Consider the following 19,213-nt stretch of genomic DNA (forward strand, 5'->3'; position numbering starts at 1 on the left):
CATTCCTAGTTATAGGCTCTTTCCTTGGCCATTTTATGTGTCTGGTACTCTTGCAAATGAGTTTCAATTTCCAGATGTCAGACACACTTCTTGGAGTGCATCCCTTTTGTGTGAACATATCAGCAGTTTTTCTCAAGCTCACTCTTGTAGTGGAAGTTCTTTAAACGTGCTGAGAGGTTCCACTAACTGGGTGCATTGGCATGGCTTTGCTTCCTCTGCTTTTGAGACAAGTACAGCTGGATACTTTTCTGTAAAGCTCAGGTACCTCCTTAAGCAATCTGAGAGCCCAGAGGTTACGACTGCTGAAAGGAAGCAAAGTGCTTGTCACCGGTCTGGAACTTGCACCCATGAGGAACATCTCTGGGGCTTTTTTGCCCCATGAGACCACAGCTGTTTCAGACTCTGAGCAGATTACTGTCAGGTTGTCCTCAGTGTCACAGGCTGAGAACTTTTAGGTAAAGTATTTGCCTTTGCTGCCTTGATCCAGTGAAATGAGAGAATGCCACGCTATTCCCTTCTCCCCGCTGCCCTCCAAGCCTACTGTTGGCTTTATGCGAAGTTTATTCCAGTGAGCCAGATGCTTATCTGGAGGTGGATGTGTTCATCCCTTTTAGACAATTGTCCTCATAACACTAGATCATTTCCTTGAGCGGAAAGCTTAAGTTACCCATGAGCCTGAACTTCGCAGTGATTTGTTAGCAATCCTAGTGTGAGTGTCTTTGGTTTCATCACACCTCACTCCGTGCTCATGAGAGATCTAGTATCAGATTTCTTCTGCTTAGAGATCACGCATGGGAGTGAAGTACGGAGTTCACTGACAAACTTTTGTCATACTGGTCTCTGAAAGAAGCTTTCTTGGTTTGCGTACTTCTGCTAGAAAGGTAGAGGAGATTAAGTTACTTCGGATTGTCGCTGTACTATGGTGGTTTTTTTAATTTCCTTTAAGACCCATTCACATCTGTCTCCTAAGGCAGTGAAGGAGTTTTACTGGAGCGATGAGAACTTACCTGGGTTTTTTTGTATGTAGGTGTTAAGTGTCTGAAGGATAGTGTCACTATGAACTGCGGATATATTGTTTTTACTTTTCACTGGAACAGGGACTTATAGTAGTCACAAACATTGTCTGTTTTCATTGCAGAGTAATTCAGATTTGTAGCTGTCTTTCTGTAGACGCTTTTAAATTGAGTTGTTAGATCACTTACAAACCTGCAGCGGTAGGTCTGATTTGATGACCAGGATAGGGTCTGGCCACAGCTTAAGTTACACAGACAGCTTCCAAAAAGAACTGCATGAGTAAATTAACCTTTATACCTGTGATTAGTACAAAGGAAGAGTGGAGCCTGACTAAAGGAAGTGAGTATTGAGTGCTGGGGTAATTTTGCGACACGGGTGTTCAGGTGACCATAGATATCTTAACTTGGCATGTTAAACTTAATTATGGGTAATAACTTCTTTGCTGTGACTTGCAGAGGTGTTGTAAAAGTTCTGTAAAATATCTGCTGTTGGTTTTCTGTTTTATAAATGTGCCTATACACTTCTATTGGATGACTGAGAAGTTTATAAATTTGGTGTGAAGGGAATCAAGTAAGAAGTAGCATGGAAGTATTTGTCCTGTTTTCCCCTTCATGTGTCTATTTAAAATTGTTATTTTTTCAAACTTGCTGGTCATATATTGTTATGTTTGAAAAATGATGCAATTCCTTTAATTAGGATACTAACTTCAAAGCAATTTATGACTGTTCTTATGTCTCCTGTTTTGTTTCGTTGCAGTTAGCAAGACGTGGAATGAAGGTGGCTCTAATCAGTAGGTCAAAAGAAAAACTGGACCAGGTTGCTAGTGAAATAAGTGAGTTGAAAATTTCTTCCCTAAACTTCAGCAGGCATGCTTATAAATAAATGCAATTGCACATGGATTTCATACATGCTTATGTATACGGCTCTGATTTTGAAAAAGTTTGCTCTTCTGCACAATGCAAATCTTCCAGATAGAAGTGGTAGGGCCTTGCAGATTAATTTTACAAGTGTTCGTATTTAACTTCTGAGAACAACAGGGCTTAATTCTGGAATAAGTACTTCTAAAACTGTTAGTCTTCCATAAGAACAGCTTGCCAGGTCAGACCGAAATACCACCTATCCCCATAGTAGCTGTCTAAAATCATAATAAGGCAAAAAACCATGTAGCCATTATTTCGTCTGAATATTCCCTCAGCTTGAAGCAAGTTTGGTTTCATGGGCTTTGGCCATAAGGATGGCTTCTTTCTAACTCAATGTTGTTGAAAACATGTTCCTTATGTTACTTATATTACCAAGTATACAAATTTATTGTGGGTCCCTTTCCCCTCCTCCTTGTTTTTTGTTTTGTTTGGATAAACTACTTAAAGATCAGATTAGAAAGCTGTAAGCTTTTCTAGGGTGATGAGTGTGCATAGCCAGAGGAATCTGGGGAATGAGTTAATGTGTTTAAGAACCTATATTAGGGTTTGCTTCTTCAGTAATTGTGCAATAAATGACTGTAATGCAAAAATAAGAGAGCAACTTAAGTATTCCAATCACAAATGTAAAATGGATATGTCTATGGGGTCAGTTAGGAAAAAACTTCCTCAAGTCTCATGCTGACAAATGATTTTCCAATCAGAGGAAAGTACAACCATAACACACAGGAATTCCTCTTGTAATCTATATCTTGTTTATTAAGGCAGATTTCATGCAAGGTTATTAGTTTATGCAGAGTATGTCAAGATAAAGTGAGAAATGTAGCCTTGCGTGTAGAGGTTTTTGATAAGCAGGGATGGGAGTTGTGTACTATAAAGCAGGCTTCTCAGCATAACGATGTTGGGTAAAGAAACTTTTAAGATTATGCTGCTTGCTTAGACTTTCCTAAAATGGTTTGCCTACATAGTGCAGATAACTGTAAGAGCTGCTCTATTTCAGAGGTCATAAATGTATTATTTTGGCTTGAGTTTGTTAAATTTTTTAATAAATTTGTTAGTGGCTTTGCTTTACTGTAAAGCATAATCTGTGTAAGTCAGGCCTCAACAAACCATTATATACTAAGTTGTAAGGGGCTGCTTAGTGAATGTAAGGATGACTATGAAAGCCTCAAGGACTTCAACTTGCTTAACGATAACTGTTTTACTAGTTTACGGAAAGACAGAGGGCATACAAATCTGTTGACGTAAATGCTGCTGTCTTTGATTTTTAGCGTCCGATATATGATGGCATATGAAATGGTTTTCTAGACAGAAAAGTCTTTCCTTTCTATGTGTATGTTTAGGTGGTAGAGAGCATTCCTTCTTAGGACTCGGTGCCATCTTCACTCTATCTTCTGCTTGTTTGGAAGTAATTGGCATTGTTCATCAGTATCCTGCATTTAAGGATGTCACCTGCGATACTCTAGTCAATATAGTCACAGTGTAAATGTAACAGTATAGGTGTCACTGATCGGGTAACCTGTGTGAGTACGGAAGCTGACTGCAGATACATTAAGAAGTTGCAGCATGGTGGTCCTTTCTGTAGCTGGATGGTGGTTTGCTGCACGTGTGGGCATGTGCAGTCACATTTCTTACAATGCTGTATAAAGTCATCTTGCTAAGTAAAAGTGTAACCGGTAGAAGTATCTACAAATAGCTTTTTCTGGAATCAAGCGCTTAAGCATGAAGTGACAAGCTTCCTGAAGATGGTCATAACCCTTTCTGTAACAGTCTGGAAATCTCTTCCTCCTTGGGAATTAAGCATGATGCTGACAAGACAGATAAATCTACTGCTTTGAGCTTTCGGTACTTACATGATAGCTGCTGGGGGAGTTTTTCAGATTAAAAAAATAGGTACGTGTACCTATGTAGAGCAGCCTGTAATACATAATTACTGTTAGGCCTCACCCAAACATTTTTCTGCTTTCTTTCCTAAACCGTTCTGAAATGAGATGATTCACGTTGGGTTTTCAGAACATTTCTTTTGACAACACTGAGCTACTGAAATGCATACCCTGTTCGTTGTAGCATATGCTGAAGGATTAGGATAGTCTGCATAATCAAGCGAGCCTGAGTCGCGCTTTCAGATCCTGCTAGGTTTTAGCTGTACAGAAATTTCTTGTACTGAGGCTCATGTGGTCTCTGCAGTCTGTTCAGAAGTTGTCATATATAAAGGTGGGTGACTTTGTTAGAGCTAAGGCTGTAAGTACTTGGGTGTTTCCCTTGAAGGCTCCTAAGATAGCTTTAAACTTCTTTATGGTGATCCCGCAATTGTTGTTCAAATTGAGGTGAGCTTGCTGCGCTTGAGTAATGACCCTTAATCACTTTAAGGAAGAATGGCTGTTTAATTCCAGTTCTTTGAATTGTGTGAGCCCTGCATGTTTTCTGTTCCTTCCTCATTTTGCTGATCAGAGTCCTGCTCATCCTAGTGAATGGATAGATGCCCTCATTATTTAAAAAAAAGAGGGCTTTTGAGGATCAGTTATGTTCATTCTATTTCAGAAGAATCCTCTCTTGTGCTCTTACAATATACTTATATTAGGAGGGATATCTATGTACAAAATGCAAGTTGCGTAACCACCATCACAAGGGAAGTACTGATGTACCTTTCTGAACATTAAATGCCAGCTGACCTGGATCTGATACTTTTGTGTGTATATGCACATTAAACTGGCTGTACTGATGTTACAGGAAGGCCAGGTGTTCTGAATTGGCAGCTCAGTTCGAGCAATGAAAATTAGTGGATTTAATACCAAGTAGTTAAAGACTTTAGAAGACTTTCCAATGTGTCTTCAAGCATGTTGTAAAGCTGAGGGGTTTTTTTGCAGAGTACTTAAGTGTTGTAGGATTTGCCACAAGAGGGAAATTCTGCTTTGTGTTCCCTAAGAAACAGAGCATAGGCCACAGACTGAAGAAAAAATTTTAAATTTCTTCTTCAGTGTTCATGGACCACCTTTGCATGGAATTGCATAGGTTTTATGGAAACATATTTGATCTTTTAATCAAGTTTTCATGCACAAACACTGACTACTGGCATCACTATACAAAATCCTTGTTCTAGTTCAGTTCATGCTACATCACTGTTCAGCACCTTTTTAAAGTGCCTGTTGTATTACATTGTTAAACACTCTCAAAGGTTCAGGGAGGATCAGAAAGAAAACTTACCTGTGAATATGGACAATTATTTGAATGCCGTGTAACGAGGCTGTTCCTTGATTTGCTGTATTTAATAATGAGCATGGTCCAAGACATCTCAGGTGCTCTGTGCCAGCAGTTGGTTCAAGAGCCATGGATTTGCAAGCAGAAAAGCTTCAGTTATTGCACTGCTGCCCATAGGTATGTTCTGAGAAGACATAAGAACAACTTTGCTGGAGAAACTCATTACCTAGGGGCTGCAACATGAAGAAAGTAGTGAAAACCAGTCAAGCAGGCAAAACACTTTAAAGAGAGCTTCTCTGTAGGGAAACTGTCAAAAGAAGAATTTGGTATTGTTGTATGGTATTAGCTGGTGGCTTCACAGGACAGGTGGTGGAGTTGTGCATAAGCTGTGGGAGCCAAGAAAAAACAGTTGTAGCTAAGTAGCGCTCCTACTTGCAAGTGTAAGTATCTACTTGGAAGTAAGTGCATATAAATGCAATATGGGAGATTTTGAGTTGGTCATTAGTTACTATATAATTAAAAAGTTTTTTTAAAGTAAATTCCCATTTGCTGCTTTAAAGTTGGTGATTGATACTATTACATACACCCAGGTGATAATAACAGCTCCTAAGAAATTGGACTACAAGAATCAACTTTTTTCCAATGTATTCTCACAAATGATTAACTGGAATACATTGTCTTTTAAGCCTTTGATACTGTTTAAGAACTAGTGTCAAAACTTTAATTTGATTTTGCTATATGTCTTTATTTAAAAAAATACAGGGTTTTGCTATTAAAATCTGTGAAGCTGACTGTTTACTTCTAGTAAGTTTCCTGAGCTCAATGTGTAGTGCTCCTGAAGTTGCTTGGTTGTGGTAGGTTCATCCTGGGCTACTCTTTAACCCCAAGATTTTGGGTATGTCGCAAACTGATACTTGTCATGTTTAGACTTGGGATCTATCGTGTTCTCACTACTCTGGCACGATCTGTGAGTACAAGAAAGAAATGGGATGTGGTGCCACACCCAGAAATGTTCCTTCTCCGTTCCCTTGGCAGGTGGGTTTTACAGCTTTCTTCTGCTTTCTTGATAACAAGATAGTGGGCAGCATTCTGAAGCAGACCTGATGCTGACCACTGTGCTCCTGCCTCTGCTGTTACCATGACCTACTGCTGCAAACGGCCAGTGCCCCCCGTGGCAAATCTGTCCCCTGCAGATGCTGAGCCGCACCTACGTGGGAGCACTTTGCCCCTCAGTCTCTGCCCTGTTGTTTGCATCTCCTCCCCACTCCCTGCGCCCCTGTAGATCCTCCTCACATCTTGGAGTTGGCAGGTAAGAATATTTGCATTTAATAGAGGAGGTTGAAATGCAGACAAACTCAGTGAGGAAGGAGACATCATCATCTTACTTTTCTTGCACAGAAATGACAAGGTTCACTTTCCTGAGCTTAACTTGAAGACTAACTGAATCCGGCAGTTATTTTGACCTTTTGTGATCTATTTCAAGGTAAATTAATGTGTTTTGCAGCCTTCCATCATCTGAGCCAGGTTCAGCTTGACATACTTGAAATCCCTCTCTATTTCTTGGACTTGACAAAATGGCATCAAATGTTTTGGACTTGTTTGGATGCACTGAAGTCACCTTTCACATAAAGTTGTAGCATAAGGATCTTTGATTCAAAATGAGCTTGTGGTTTTCATCTGTGAGGAAAGTTCCCTTGGATGAAGTGAAGACAGTTCCCATGGTTTTGCCTTGAATGGTGTCAGCCACTTACTAAAGGAGCTCACTGTAGAGAGCTGACGGAGGATTCAGGCTGAATTAGTTTTTATTAATTTGTCAATAAATGAAATAGATGAACCCCGAATACAATCAACAGAGCATGTAAAAAAACATAGAGCATTTGGGAAGGGAGCTTATTTTTAAATGTTTTCTTTTCTTTTTTTTCTTTTCTTTTGTTTTTTTTCTTTAAGAAGCATCATGCTTCTGTGGTTTGGGTGTTTTTTCCCCCTAAGTCCCTCTTTTTTTTTTATCATCTTCTCTTGCATTTTCTCAGTGAATTCTTACCTGGAGTAATTTGAAGAAACTGAGTAGAATACTTAGAGAGAAACACTTGACAGATGTCCAGCAAGCTACAGAATGCAGTCCTAGGACTACTTCACCCTTTAGGAGAATTTTGAGGCAGCAACAAGGTGGGATGAGCTATGAGTAAAATGTTCTGCAGGTAACTAGTGACATCCTTGCAAAAGGACTTTGTTTAGCTATCAACTGTCAGCATAGGGAGTAACAGAGCATGTTGTCATAGTCGCTTTTAAGGATGAAAACGCATTTAAGAAAATTTAGCAGTTGGTGTCACAGGTTACATGTAGCAGTAAGTGATCTAGCAAGTTTTAGCAGATGGTGCTTTTTCACACCTGGCAAGACTGAGTTAGCCCCTTCCAGAAAGAAGGGTTGGAAGCATGCTTGCTGTGAACCTCGCTGCCAGAGTGCTTCTATGCAGTATCTATTGTGTTAGCATGTACTCTCATAAAGTCCACGAGAAGAAATGTTTAAAGGTTATTTAAATGTGAATTAGGTGTTCTGGGTTTTCTTTTCTGAATATGAACTACAGCAGAAGTAGCCTCTTACACACTTCAGATACTCTGTATAGTGTGTCTTGGGTTCAGGACTAACTCTGGGACCAAATGGTTTCTTGAGTCTTAATGTTCTACACACTAGGTAATTAGATCAATGGCGCAGATGACTCGGTACTTTTGGAATGGGGACTGAAGAACCATGAATTAGTCATCCCTGCAAACATTCAGGGTCACTGCTGCCTCCACCTGGCAGTAGTTGAATGAGGGAATAGCTGCATTTTCTTTATCACATAGAAACTTAATGCCTGTCTGCTAACAATCTGTTTGCAACATAAGCTTTTGTGGATGCCAAAAACAAGAGCCCTTGTGCTAGTCTCCAGGGCCATTAAACACCTTTTGTTAACACAAATGCTACAATATATTGCTTATCACTTTCGGTGTAAAATAAACTGAATATTACAAGAAAAATGAGTATTGGATTGTTTTCACTGAGTGAAAGTCTGTTTTGCAAATCTGGTTTAAAGCAATTGGTGGAAACTCTATTGGCAAGAGACTTAAAATTAGGCCTTTTAAGAGGCTCTGCAGGGAACGGTCTTTCTCCTGCACAAGGAAGGGACTGGATGATGCAAATGGTGCTGTCGTTCTCCTACAACTTCCTTCTATGAAGGTATGTTTTAGTCTCTTGTCACTTTTTTAGCAGGTTGAGTTCCATTACACCAGGCCTTTTTTATCTGTCAAAGCTGTAAAAATCCCCGATAGATTTCTCTGCTGAGGAAATGGTAATAATCGCTTTTATGTTTTTTTTCAGGAATACGTTGTGGTGAGGAAAATAATTAATGCTAGTTAGTAGCTCTTCACAGAGAAAGGAAGCTCAGTTGATCTGTTTTTCACAACAAATTCTTTAGAAAAAAATGATGAACATGAAAAATACCAATTTAAAAAATGGTGCAACTAATGGATACAAGTATCGTTGCTGTGTAACTCCTTAAGCATGTGCCACACTTCCAGGGCTGAACTGGATACTGTACTACTTTGTGCATTAGATGTGGACTAATTAACAATGTGTTTTCCCTTACAAGTAACACTTTGGAGAACTCTGAAAACTGTGCTTTGAAGTCTGTCTTTTGACTACAGTAAACACTTTCATCTGCATTCAGCATCCACAGAAAACTTTTATCAGGGACATAAAAAATAATGCTGAATTAGCCTACAAGCTTGTTTTACTTTTTTTGATTTAATTCATGTAGGGTGACTAACTTCAATGTCTTGAAATTGACTTGAGAATAAAGGCACAATTTTTTTGTTAATCCATACTATGATGCCTTTCAATCTCCGTGAGTGTCTCTTCAATTCTTCTAAGTAATTCTCCTGGTCATTCTGCAATTCAGTCTGAATGTGAATCTGAAAAAAAGAAAGTGGCATGTTTTGGTGGGTGGTTTGGGTTTTTTAAATCCTTACTGTTCTAATAATTGTAGGGCTGAAGATTTTAGACTTTTATTTGCAAAAAGTGAGGAAAAATTCATGTTTACGTGTACATACATATCACACGTACACATTGTCACAGTCAGACAGTAATGACATTAAGGAAAACTAAATATTACAGGAAGTATTGGAAATAGTCCACATGCCCTTTGTAAAATGAGTTAGTAAACTAAAAATAGCTTTCCTCATGCTGTGTGAAAACCAGTACCACCAATAAATATCAAAAAAAGCCTTGTGGAGGGGGTTGCAGGTAGTGTCAGGGAAAGAGGAGAGATGGAACAGGAATTTGAGATGCTGCCTGTCACACAATACTAACCTTCCCACACCTCTCGTTGCACTTACCTCTGAAACAGCTCAGGATTGCATCCTAACAAACTCTTTGTGCAGCTTCAGCCATAGAGGATGTTTTGAGGTAGCGATGAGGAAAAGCGCACAAGGACAAAATGGTGTTATTGGAAGGCAGGATTCCTGACCTGCACAAGGACGGTCGCACGTGCAGTATCTGTTGGTGTCTCTTGTGCCTAGCCCTGTTGCAGCGCAGGGGAGTGAGGGGGTGTGTGTGGTGAGCATCAAAGCTGTGCTTGCCTTACTGCCTGAAATAACGTCGACGTTTGGAAACATTGCGATGACTTGACTCTGCAGCCCCCCTGGCTGCCTCTGCAGCTGTTTTTACAGGCTGCTTGATTTTGTGTTTTTAGTTAGTTTTGTAATTAGGACAAGCTTGATTTAGGAAAGCTTACAGTGTGGAGCATAATATTTGGGTGAATGGGCTTATTGATTGATCCTGTGTGTTGCTAAGAATGTTTTTCTGACTTGGTAAACGTATCTTAGAAACTGTAATATATTTTGATGTAATGATAGTCAGAGAGGAGCAAATGGAGGCACGTATTAATAAAGCATGTTTTCTTCCTATGTTTTGTAGTAGAAGTACTGCTTAGACACATTAAAAACTTAAATGTCCCCTGTGGCTCAAGGGTTTGTGGACTTTGGCTTAGAGATCCATCCTCTGCTGTGTTGTATTTGAAAGCTGAGAAGTGGGGAATTGATGTGTGTGTGTATTGAAACTTAAAGCTGTTTAACAGAATTGTAACATCTTAAATAAGATCTGGCATTTTTTACACATTCTATACTTCTGTGATTAGATTTTTTTAAAATATTAACTGTTTTTAAGGAAGTAGTATCTATGAAATGACGTGTGCAACTAGTACAGTATGTAAGGAATTCCCTGGCAGTCTTGCACGTGTAGTTTAATGAAAGGACTCTCCATCTACTTGTTAGTGCTTGACCAAATGTGCATACACATGTGCTTTTAAAAATGTATTGAAACATAACAAGTTCTGTTAAACTGTAGGCAGGCATCTCATTATGCTATGCAGAAACTGATTCACTGTGGCATTCCTACCTGGAGACTACTTTTGCAAATCAGGTGCAAACAGAGCTTTCTTTTAGCTACAACTTACTTCAACTTTTGTTATTCCTTAGGTTACCGGTACTCTGCTTCAGAGTTTTATAGAAATGTCTACAACTTATGTATTGTAATAAAAATCCTACTGTATCTGTTGCTGCATATCTGCTCCCCTTCTGAATGCTCGTGTTCTCTTGCATGGGGTCTCTGCTGCGCAGCATCGCTCTGGATGAGGGATCAGCACTGACCCTCCCTTGTCTTCTGTGCTGCTCTCCAGGCCCTGGTCTCTTGTTTCTTCTTTCGCAGAAACAAGAAGTGTGATCTGTTGTTTGGGACAAGGGCTGATACAGCTATACAAATGGGAATGCTTATCCCTTCAAGAAGGCTAGCCTTTTAGGTATTTGGTTTGTCTATGGATTTGGTAATTGAAACATAAATAACATGTGTGTGGCAAAAAAGTCCAGAGGCTTTGCTCTAGATCACTTTTTTCCATCTGTTACCTGTGCTACTGGGATCTGATTCCTGAAGAATATTGCTGGTTCTCCAGGGTTTCTGCTCTTTTTGCTCATAAGTATCCATACACTCCTCTGGTAATTCTGTATTTCACTGTGACTGATATGGGGGGTGGGGGAAGGAGGTTTGTATCTCATTTTACATGTTTTTCTCATTATCTTGGACTTCACTGAGTAGCTTAGAACTATAATTAACAGCTGGTCTCTATTCTGCTGAAAGGCAAAGCTCATTTCTTGCAGTTTTAAGTCCCTACAAAATATCAGAAAAAGTTAGCTCTTGTTATTCCCAGCTGATTTTCATGTGCTTATATATGGTGAATAATATCAGTGCATAGTAACAATCTGCTATCACCAGTCTGAAAGTATCTGGTCCTTCCAGAAAACAGATTCCATCCATGCATGACACTCGGTGGGCTACTTCTGTGAACTCTGGCTACATTCCCAAAGTGGATAGCTCTCCCTTAAAAAACCCTGAAGACTTTGTAGAGCTATCTGCTGCCACTCTACAGTCTTAAATTCTTCTTCATCTCTGCCCAGCATAGATATAGTACTAAAAAATAGGAGGTTTTCATGTTTTGCTTTCATTTCTCAGCTTCTTACCCTTTATTGAAAGGTTACAAACTCTTTCTGGAGACTTGGTACTGGATTAGGGTGAGCTTTGCCACTGCAGTGATACTGGAAAGATGACATCTTTATTTGTGGATGTAGTTGAATCTCCTTACTTAAGCAAAATTTTCTCCTCCTGTATGAGAAAGAAAGGAGAGCTATTTTTCTACTACTTCACTTGCATCTCTGGCCATCCTGAAGCTAAAGACCAAGTGAGACTTCTTTTACATTTTTGCAAGCAATTGCTTTATACCACATCACTGTGGTGGCAATATTTATATAAGGCTTTGAATGTAAGAGGTGCTTCAGTTCTAGCGAGAGGAGTCGAATGTACTTTCCCTGAGCTTGAAATAGCTGTTCCCAGTACAATGTGGGCCTCATATCCTGAACCTCTGTTGCAAAGTTGACTGGATTTGTTTTGACATACTTGGTGCAAAGCCAACTGCTTTGAAACAGGTGGTACAAGTACTAATGTTATTTTGTTAGGGATGGTAATCTTCTAGTTTTCCTGTTTCCCAGCAAGACTTTGTACCACAGACCCCTTTAACACTGACATTGCTTCTTGTCAGGTAAATGAGCTGCTTCTCCTGACCACCAGGCTACTGTCTATTTGCTTTTGCATCTAAGTACACAAGATTACTCCTCTGGGGGAACCTTCTTTCAAGCCCAGTTTATCTGTGCCAGAAAACTTCACTTTTTTTAGCCTGTCAACCAAGATTTCAGTATAGGGGGGCTTTGAATTATTTGCAAGCTTCCGAAAAAATAAATTTGAAGATGCTTATCTCCTAGCCACCTTACAATTCTCTATTAGTCTTTATTTAGGATGGATGTAGCTTACTGTAGTTTCTAAATTCCCACTTTTTTCTAATTCCTCTGTGATCCTTTTTTCCAGTGTTCTAGATAATGCAGTGCCATTTTGCACCTGAATCTTTGTAGTAGCAAAGATGTGCCCTAGTTTGCCCGATCATTTAGATTAGGATTTTCCTTGTGTAGCAAGGCACTGGATACGTTTTCTGTAAGTCAGACATCTCTCTGGCCTTTGAAGTTAATTAAGCTTTTGCTTCACCTGGTGAGGTTGTAACTAACCATCTTACAGATGAGAACTCAGGTAAGTGTTAGGTCTTTTTGGCTTTTGTTCGGGACGGTGCTGGTGTGCTTTCTGCCACGGAGCTGTCCTTTCTCTACCTTTCTGACTTCAGTTCTCTGCTGCCGCAGTTGTGCCGCTCCACGGTGCCTGCTTGCTGAAGCGCGTGGTTTCCAGCTTAAGTATTTCACATCCTCCCTCCCCCACAGTGCTGCAGCATCTTTCACTTACGATCTTGCTGGCTACAAACTCTAGAGGTACTGTTCCCATCGTAAGGCAGAACTGGGCATCTCCTCTGGGTCTCTTAGGCTTAATCTGCTCCTTAGCAGCCTTCATTCTTGCATTTGTAAGTAAACACTAATGTCACATCTCTGTAAGAATAGATATTCTTTTCCTGTGAACTATTGATAACTTACTCATGTATTCATACATAATTTATCCTTTTAATAAACACCCTGAACGTGACAATTTAGTTTCTCATTTTAAAATATCAAACTGAGTCTCTAATAGTGTTTGTTTGCAAGAACTTCCATGAACATTATACAATGTCTGTATAAAAATGCAGAACAAGAGTTTAGGAAGATTATTGAGGTCTGGACACATGATGCATCATTCCTTTTTAAAGCGTGAGTGTATTTAAAAGTTTGTCATAGAGGAGATCCCCTAGAAGGGGGGTGTAGGATAGATGTGGCGGCTGGTTTTTGCTGTCTCCATTCCACCTTCCTTGTGCTTGTGAAATTCAATAAGCTAAGATTTGTGAAAGCTGAAAGGGGCAGGTTCAAATTCTGAAAAATCTAGAAGATGCATAGAAAAAGTCTGACATGCATAGGAAATTGAAAAGATGGACATGAAAACAAGTAAATGTTAACATCTTGGTGTCCTCTGGCTCAAAATTGAAAAGCAGTGCAAATAAGTTACCTCTTCAATGCTAGTAACCAAATGTCAGTGCAGTATCAACCAATGCATAGTGACAGGAATGGGAAAGGAAAAAAATACCGTTATGAGGTATGACTGAGGAAGAAGAGATGGCAGTTCAAAAACCTAATATCAGATGGAGCAATCAGAATGGATCCAGGCACACCATTTTGAAATTTGGTCAGTTCTGCTCTTGGCAGGTTCAAAAGCAAAAAAATGTGGCAGTGATGAGGTGGTGCTGAAAATGTGTAAGGATTTGTAGTGACTGGGCAAACAGCTGTAGGAAGAATTGGCTGAAGGCCATCAGGGTAGACATACCCAGCTCAGGAAGCTTTTAAGCAAGAAAGTGTTGGAGCTTGGGATAATAAATTGAGGAAACATTACTATGTACTTTCCTTATTCTTTATACCATTTTCCTCTATCTGCTACAGATACTTGCATAGATGGACCTCTGGACAGACCTGGAATGACTGCTTAAATGGTTTTTATGCTTATTTTGAATAGTGGCACATTAACCAAGTTTGAGATGCTATTTGGAGTCCTCTTCTGAGGATACCAAAGGTAGTGTTTTCTTCAAGGGATTCTCAATAAAAGTGTTTGCATTTCTGATGGTGTGTATGTGAAGAACGTGGTTAAATAGCCTATTTGTTTCCTGACCATCTCATCCTGTATTGTGCAGAAATGCGTAGAATGGGAACGTGCCTCAGGAGGTCAGTTCTTTACCACCTGTGCAGAAAGTGGCACTTTTTTGAGTTCCCCTTCTAATGTGTATTTTTTTTTTATACTGCCTGTCTTTGCATGACAACTGTTTTTCTATAGGTATTGGTCTGGGACATGCCCATGCCTCTGCAGTCTGACTGTTCTTGGGTTGCTATCTGGATCTTCAAAAGAATCCATCCCAGTATCTTCTACAAAAGTTTACTTTGCCTTTTTGTCTTGTACCATCCTGCTCTATCTCCATTTATGACTATTTGTTCACTCAACCTTCCCACAGCTGTGAAGATGTTTTTTTCAAGGCTTTGTTTGTGGTCAACAACTTATTTTTCAAATGATGGTGTGGTTGCAGATGATTATATCTGCTTTTAATACATTACCAGGATACTGTAGTGCATAGTTGGTCTCTTGCTAAATTACTAGAAGTCTTGGCTAAGGTCATACAGGCCCTGTAAATTAACTGATCATGTGCAAGTTTTAACCTAAACTTATTTGTAGGGTCAATACTGATCTCACTTGAGATTTTTAGTAAAAGATATGATTAAAATGCTGGTGTGTCAGAGTTGAGAAATGCAAAGGAGGTCTGCTGAACTTCCTTTCCCATCCTTGAGACCTTATGGGTAGATGATGACTGACTGCTGCACAACTATTGATAATGTGGTAGTGTAATATTCAGTCCCCCGCTAAGCAGCATTTGAAGTACCAGTTCCAAAGATGAAACATCAGATTCACTTTTCAGTATAACATCAGGAATGCTGGACACACTGGCAGCTCTTTCAGATCCTCTAGCTGCTGACTGCAAAAACTGGCTGATACTCTTCTTTTGCTCCCTGTGGCTCCCAAGTACCTCACAATCTTCACGCTGAAAGTTCCATTAAGGAGTTTCAGTTTTTCTCTTCTTGGAGCCCAGTCACTGCTAGATATCCTGGATTAGAACACAGACTGGTTGCTTCTTTCTCTGTTACACTGCATCTCAGCCTTTTTGGCAGATAAGACAAGTATGTGTGCTACTCTCTCTTCTAGCCCATCTGTTTGAGAACATCTTAATCCTTCTTAAGATCAAGGAAATTTCCTTTTCCATTGTTCATACAAAGCAGAGCACACCTGTTCTCCTCTGCACGTTGTGCTCTGACTACTAGGACGGTCTTACGCAGAAGTCACTTAATGCTATTTTCATCATCATTTGACGTGGAACCATTTTATCAGGTGTATCTGCTAATCTTTTCTCTCATGTAGCAGATCATCCCACCTATCACAGGTTCTGGGACAGAGGACGGGGTACGCAGAAGTTACAGGATACCTGAATGCTGGTGTGAAATAGGGAGGGAGGGTTTGGTCAGCGGATGGCATCTGCCAGGGCAAGACAGTCTCACATGTTTGCAGCGAGCAACCACACAAAGGCTGTGTCCTCTGGCCATACCGGTAGGCAGTCTTCTACTTTTCATATGGTTTTATACACCGTACTACCCATCCCCCATCCACAAAGGGTGCTGCATCTTTTAAGTGTATTGCTTAACTAGTTTAAATGAAACAGCTCTTTGCTAATTTTCTAAAGGCTCGAAGAAGGGTCTTATATGAACAGTGGTGTGAGAACTTTTTTCTTTCTATTTATAGGTCTTCAGATTTTTTTCTTCTTACGTCATCCTCTCATTATCCCTGTAGCGATTTCAAAAGGCTTCAGAGATAGATTGGTAACAATCCTAATGAAGAGTGTTTAGTATAAAAGGGCCAGTACCATTTGAGCAAATTTGTGAGGATGGTGTTTGGGTCCTTTAAACAGCTTGCATTTCATGAGGCATCTGAGTGGCAGTGAAGGCAGCTACAGATCCCACAAAGCAGTTAAAAATGACGTGTGTGTAGAAGTGTGCGACTTGGGCTTTGCCCACTCAGTCTACTTGCACATAGTAGATGTGCCTCTAATGCTGCCTTTAATTCAGTGTCCTGTAAGAACTTGAATGTGTAAGCTAAATATTAGAACAGCTGTGTTCAAAAATAGACAGTTTCTTCCCCCCCAGTGTTGAACTTGACTTTTTTTCTGATGTGATCACAAGACTGCTGCTGCAGTAGGGGCTTAATGCTATTTACGTCGTCATTTGACATAGCAACATCTCTCAGGGGATTTTTAAACAATGCAGCTGTTGAGGAGAGATGAAGAGGTTGAGGGTGGGGAGAGGGAAGAGGAGGAGAAATAATTTCATCTGCCATCAGGGCTATCGCAGAGGGGGGTGGGGAGGGGAGGGTCGGCAGCCAGCAAACCAGTGAGTTCAGTAGATTCATGATTCTGCATGAATGGACGGCAGGATCATGGGAGTCGCGGCGTTCCCTTGAATGGGAAGGAGCATCATGGGAATCTGGCTGCTTCTAATCTTTTTGTGAATGATTCTTTTCCTTTAACATGGCACTGCTTTTATGAATGGCTCTGGGGGCAAAGTGCTGCAAAATCCTTCTCAAGCTGTATACAGGTTCCTTACGGAACGCTAGGTTGGGAGTCAGGTGCAGTGAAACACAGATGCTGCAATGTTAAACTACTGTTCTGCTCTTTTGAAGTCCGAGAAAACATTGTACTGCTTTTAATTCAATGTAATTAATTTAGCTTGATGAAAGCAGAATTGTTTTTTATATGAAGTATTTTTAATACTTGCTCTCTTCTATTTCAAAATGTAGTTGGCTACATGCATTTTTCCTGTTCCGTTAAGGACAGAGATGACACCATATCAGAACAGTTTTGGAATGATGAAACTTGAAGTTCTGCTCTTCTTGTTCACCCACACGTTCCCTTTTTTATTTATGTTCAAAATACTAAATATTCAAAAAGTTTTATGGCACCAGAAGTGAGAATGGAAACGGAGGGCAATAAAGAATTGTTTTGTTTGTTTGCTCTGAAGCAACTCATTTAGCATTTGGCTTAAACTGGAAAAAAGTGTTCTTGTCAAGTTGTACTTGAACAGTCATGTATATGCGTTTTCCAATTTCTGCATTTTTTTGATTCTGTGCAAACCTGTATAATTTGTTTTCTTGCCATCTTCGTTGTCCCTTACAAACAAAATGTGCTGAATCATTTGAGAATTTGTTCTGACCAGAAGTAGCTTAATGTCACAAACTTCTTGTGCAGGTTAGTTAAAATTCAAGGATTTCTACTGCAGAGGTGAAAATGCTAATGTGTAGTAGTACTAGCTACTTAAAAAATGTTTTGTAAAACCATAATAACTGATGTATTCTTAATATCTGAATGGTCACTCAACTATTTCAAACTTAACATTTAAAAAACTTTTTTTCTAGAGGAGAAGTACAAAGTGGAAACAAAAGTCATCATGGCAGACTTTGAAGAGAGAGAAGATATTTACAGTAGAATCAAAGTGGGATTGGAAGGCCTGGAGATTGGTGTTTTAGGTTTGTATCCGATCTTTCTAAATCTTTTGTAGTGGTGTTTTGTCTTGACATGCCTACTAACTTTTACCCATATTGAAGTTTATTGAAATCAATTCACAAAAGCTAATATTTGCCTGACTAAAACTATGTTGCTGCATGCTCAATGTGTTTTTTAGCTTCCTGTTGATACACTACACAAGATACTGCTTGCATGTGTGCCTACTTTCTAGGAATTGTGATGCTCATTGGATGTTTTCGATGTGTTATTCTGTGACTGCTAAATGCTCTTCAGCTTATGACTGCATGCAGAGTGACTTGACCTAATGCCTCCTTAGAAGCAAAGCAAGCTCCAGATACTTAGATTCAGCTTAGCAGTAGAGTCCTGTGGGAGAACCATAACTTTTAATTATAGAGCTGTTGAAATTTAATCATTACAACATAGCATCAAGTAACTGGCTCCTGCTTCCAAAGTTTTAAGAGTGTTCTGATCATGTTGGTAAGCTGCGGTTCTTTTGCTGGTAGCAACGCAATATGCCTGAGTATGGTTTGTGATATTGCAGGAGTGCGGGTGGTGTGGCAGTCCTTGAAAAAACAAGGTGATCCATCCAGTTACTTTGTCGAACGTAGAACTGAGGCGATTTCGAGAAGGTGTTTATCACGAGTTAAGAAGAGCTTAAACATAACTGCAGTTTACCTGAATCTTTTCTGAACAGTGGTGTAAAGGCAGTTTTTTATCAGTTTTCTGGTTCTTTCCTTAGAAGCACATAGACTTGTGGATATCCTATATTTCTATAGTTACCAATTATGGAGATTAAGAACTTGTGATGGTTAAACATAAAGCATGAAATTTTAAAAAGTCGCATGGCTCAGATGTCTACTGGTGTATGTCATCTGATAAAGTACTTCTCAATACAAAATTCATTTTACTAACCTGAGGTGCAGTAATTGGACCTAGAACTGTTTTTTTTAAAAGCATATTTCAAAATAAATTTGTTACACGCGTGATGATATACCATGTGAACTTTGTTGCTAATAGATGAACCTCGTTGTACGATGTCTGCAAAAAATGCCCAAGAAAATAGTGTATATAGAACTCAATTAAAAAATAACATTAAAGGATAAAGCCCAGAATGTTTCCCAATCCTTCTGACAAATTTAAGTACATGCAACTCATGACATCCAGTATCTAATGGCTTTAAAAAATCAAATCCATTGGAGTAACTGCTATGGCCAACAATGTGTTTTGTGTAAAGAGTAGTTGTGACAAAGCTGTGGATGCCTTGTTTCTTGTTTCTGAAGGAAATAAGTTCCAAAGAAATTTTGAAGATTAAAATTAACATCTGTTCTAATCTGTCCTGTCAAAATCAACTCAGGGAATGTAAGGCTTGCAAGCTATCACATAGCAATTGCTGCAGAATAGTGTATTGCTTAAATGTCTCAAAACGCC

The 19,213-nt window shown here is 39.5% G+C and overlaps 1 protein-coding gene across 1 annotated transcript in view; it reads left to right on the forward strand.

Moving 5' to 3' along the window:
• The window catches only part of HSD17B12 (hydroxysteroid 17-beta dehydrogenase 12), a 91,733-nt gene that overhangs the window by 36,868 nt on the left and 35,652 nt on the right, over positions 1-19,213 (forward strand). The window contains exons 3-4 of the mRNA XM_054826439.1: positions 1,771-1,846; positions 17,677-17,787. Coding sequence (XP_054682414.1) covers positions 1,771-1,846; positions 17,677-17,787 — 187 coding nt within the window. The remainder of the gene's footprint in view (positions 1-1,770; positions 1,847-17,676; positions 17,788-19,213) is intronic.

This window comes from Grus americana, chromosome 5 (assembly GCF_028858705.1).
Source record: "Grus americana isolate bGruAme1 chromosome 5, bGruAme1.mat, whole genome shotgun sequence".
Classification (NCBI taxonomy): domain Eukaryota; kingdom Metazoa; phylum Chordata; class Aves; order Gruiformes; family Gruidae; genus Grus; species Grus americana.